The 2,085-nt window shown below is 60.3% G+C and overlaps 1 protein-coding gene across 1 annotated transcript; it reads left to right on the forward strand.

The window, feature by feature from the left end:
- Positions 1-8: 8 nt before the first annotated feature.
- LOC105311009 (filamin-C-like) lies at positions 9-2,078 on the forward strand (the record flags this gene model as incomplete). Its single annotated transcript, XM_011387070.2, has 5 exons — positions 9-257; positions 687-767; positions 1,087-1,186; positions 1,491-1,631; positions 1,938-2,078. Coding segments are annotated over exons 2-5 (451 nt in total), but the record flags the coding sequence as incomplete, so codon positions are not given.
- Positions 2,079-2,085: the final 7 nt, after the last annotated feature.

Consider the following 2,085-nt stretch of genomic DNA (forward strand, 5'->3'; position numbering starts at 1 on the left):
GTGTGGCAGGTGCCTGCCTGGGCCCCCGCATCCAGATTGGGGAGGAGACGGTGATCACGGTAGATGCCAAAGCAGCAGGCAAGGGGAAGGTGACGTGCACGGTGTCCACGCCGGATGGGGCAGAGCTCGACGTGGACGTGGTTGAGAACCACGACGGTACCTTCGACATCTACTACACAGCCCCCGAGCCGGGCAAGTACGTCATCACCATCCGCTTTGGAGGCGAGCACATCCCCAACAGCCCCTTCCACGTGCTGGTAAGTGCCACAGCCGAAGCAGGACTACATGGTGTCGAGGGAGGCGGGTCAGGCCCTCTTAGCAACAGCAAGGAATCCCAGAGCCCTTCCCCACGTCTGAAGGATTCTGGGCCCAGATGCTCCACAGCCAAGCCTTTGCTTTCCCGACCTGGGAGGTGAGCCTGGGCCCCTCTGGCAGTGGTCAGCTCTCTCTGGAGGAACTCGCCATGTTTCCTCCTGACTCTTGGCCCCCTGTCCCCCTACATCTTCCCAAGGTGGTCCTGCGGGACAATGAAGCCCTGCAGAGGGTAAAGCACCCAAGATATCCATCCTGCCCCATGGGCAGCCCAGGATGTCAGGACCCAGAGTCATTCTCTGAGTCAGTTCCCAGTCACTCGCACTGGCGTGCCGGCCTGCCACATCCTGAGCTCTCGGTACCTTGCCTCCCAGGCGTGCGATCCCATGTCCCGTGTGGAGGAGCCCTGCGACGTGCTGCAGCTGCACCGGCCTGGCGCCTACCCCACACGCTGGGTACTGCCACCTCCCACGGGGCGAGCCCTTGCCCTCCTCCTCCTCTTCGGCCTTCGTTTCTTTATTCTATTCCTCGGCAGCCAGGGCTGGGCATGATTTGGGGCCATCTTGGGGAGCGGAGGGGGGAGGTCAGGTTGGGCAGAGGGCTCCCCGGGCTGGGCATGACACCTCTTCTCTTGCAGCTGACACACCTCTTTGCCACTCTGGTTTCACCATTAACCATCTCGTTCTTGCCTCACTTTCTCCGACTTCAGTCGTGGCTCAGGCCCAGCACCCCCAGCCTTCCCAGCCAACAGCTGTTCTCTCTTACCTGCCATAGGCCACAGAGGAGCCAGTGGTGCCTGTGGAGCCAATGGAGTCCATGCTGAGGCCCTTCAACCTGGTTATCCCCTTCACCGTGCAGAAAGGGGAGCTCACAGGTACTGAGGCATGAGGGCTCAGAGGGAGGACGCCTTTGTCCAGGCCCAGCCCCTTGTCTTAGAGATGAAAACTGGGGCCAGGAGAGGGAAAGTGAGCAACCCAAGGTCATGCAGAAAGAAAGTTGGGCAGAGCTGGAACTCAGATTCAAGCCGTCTGTCTCCCAGTTCAGGGTTTATCCGCTATTCCATGCTGGTGCCTAACCTCTGGGGAGGAAGCACAACCACACAGGAGTTGGGTGGGGATAGCATAGAGGTTGTGGAAGGAAGCACTGGGGTCCCCCACATAACTGGGTCTGCTTGGCAGGGGAGGTGCGGATGCCCTCTGGGAAGACTGCCCGGCCCAACATCACCGACAACAAGGACGGCACCATCACCGTGAGATACGCACCCACCGAGAAAGGCCTGCACCAGATGGGGATTAAGTATGATGGCAACCACATCCCTGGTGAGTGGGGGGCCAGGCTGGGCTGGGCTGGGCTGAGCTGGGCTGATTTGAGAGCAGCCCAGGCAACTTCATTCTTGCCTGCCTTTTTCCAACAAACATCTGTTGAGTGCCCGCTGTGTGCAGACATGCTGCAAAGCCCTGGGGAATCTGACAGCCTGGTGGGAGGCAGACCTGCCCCAGTCAGGCCCCTATAACAGAGATGTAGGGCTCAGCGGGGAGGCCACTGGATGGTGCTGGTAGCAGAAGTAGGCTCAGGCAGTCTCTGTCCTCACTGCTGACCCAGCCCCCTTCTCTGTGTACCCCCAGGAAGCCCCCTGCAGTTCTATGTGGATGCCATCAACAGCCGCCATGTCAGTGCCTATGGGCCAGGCCTGAGCCATGGCATGGTCAACAAGCCAGCCACCTTCACCATTGTCACCAAGGATGCTGGGGAAGGTGAGGGAAGCTGCAGGCC

Source organism: Pteropus vampyrus, unplaced genomic scaffold, assembly GCF_000151845.1.
Source record: "Pteropus vampyrus isolate Shadow unplaced genomic scaffold, Pvam_2.0 Scaffold21145, whole genome shotgun sequence".
Taxonomy (NCBI): Eukaryota; Metazoa; Chordata; class Mammalia; order Chiroptera; family Pteropodidae; genus Pteropus; species Pteropus vampyrus.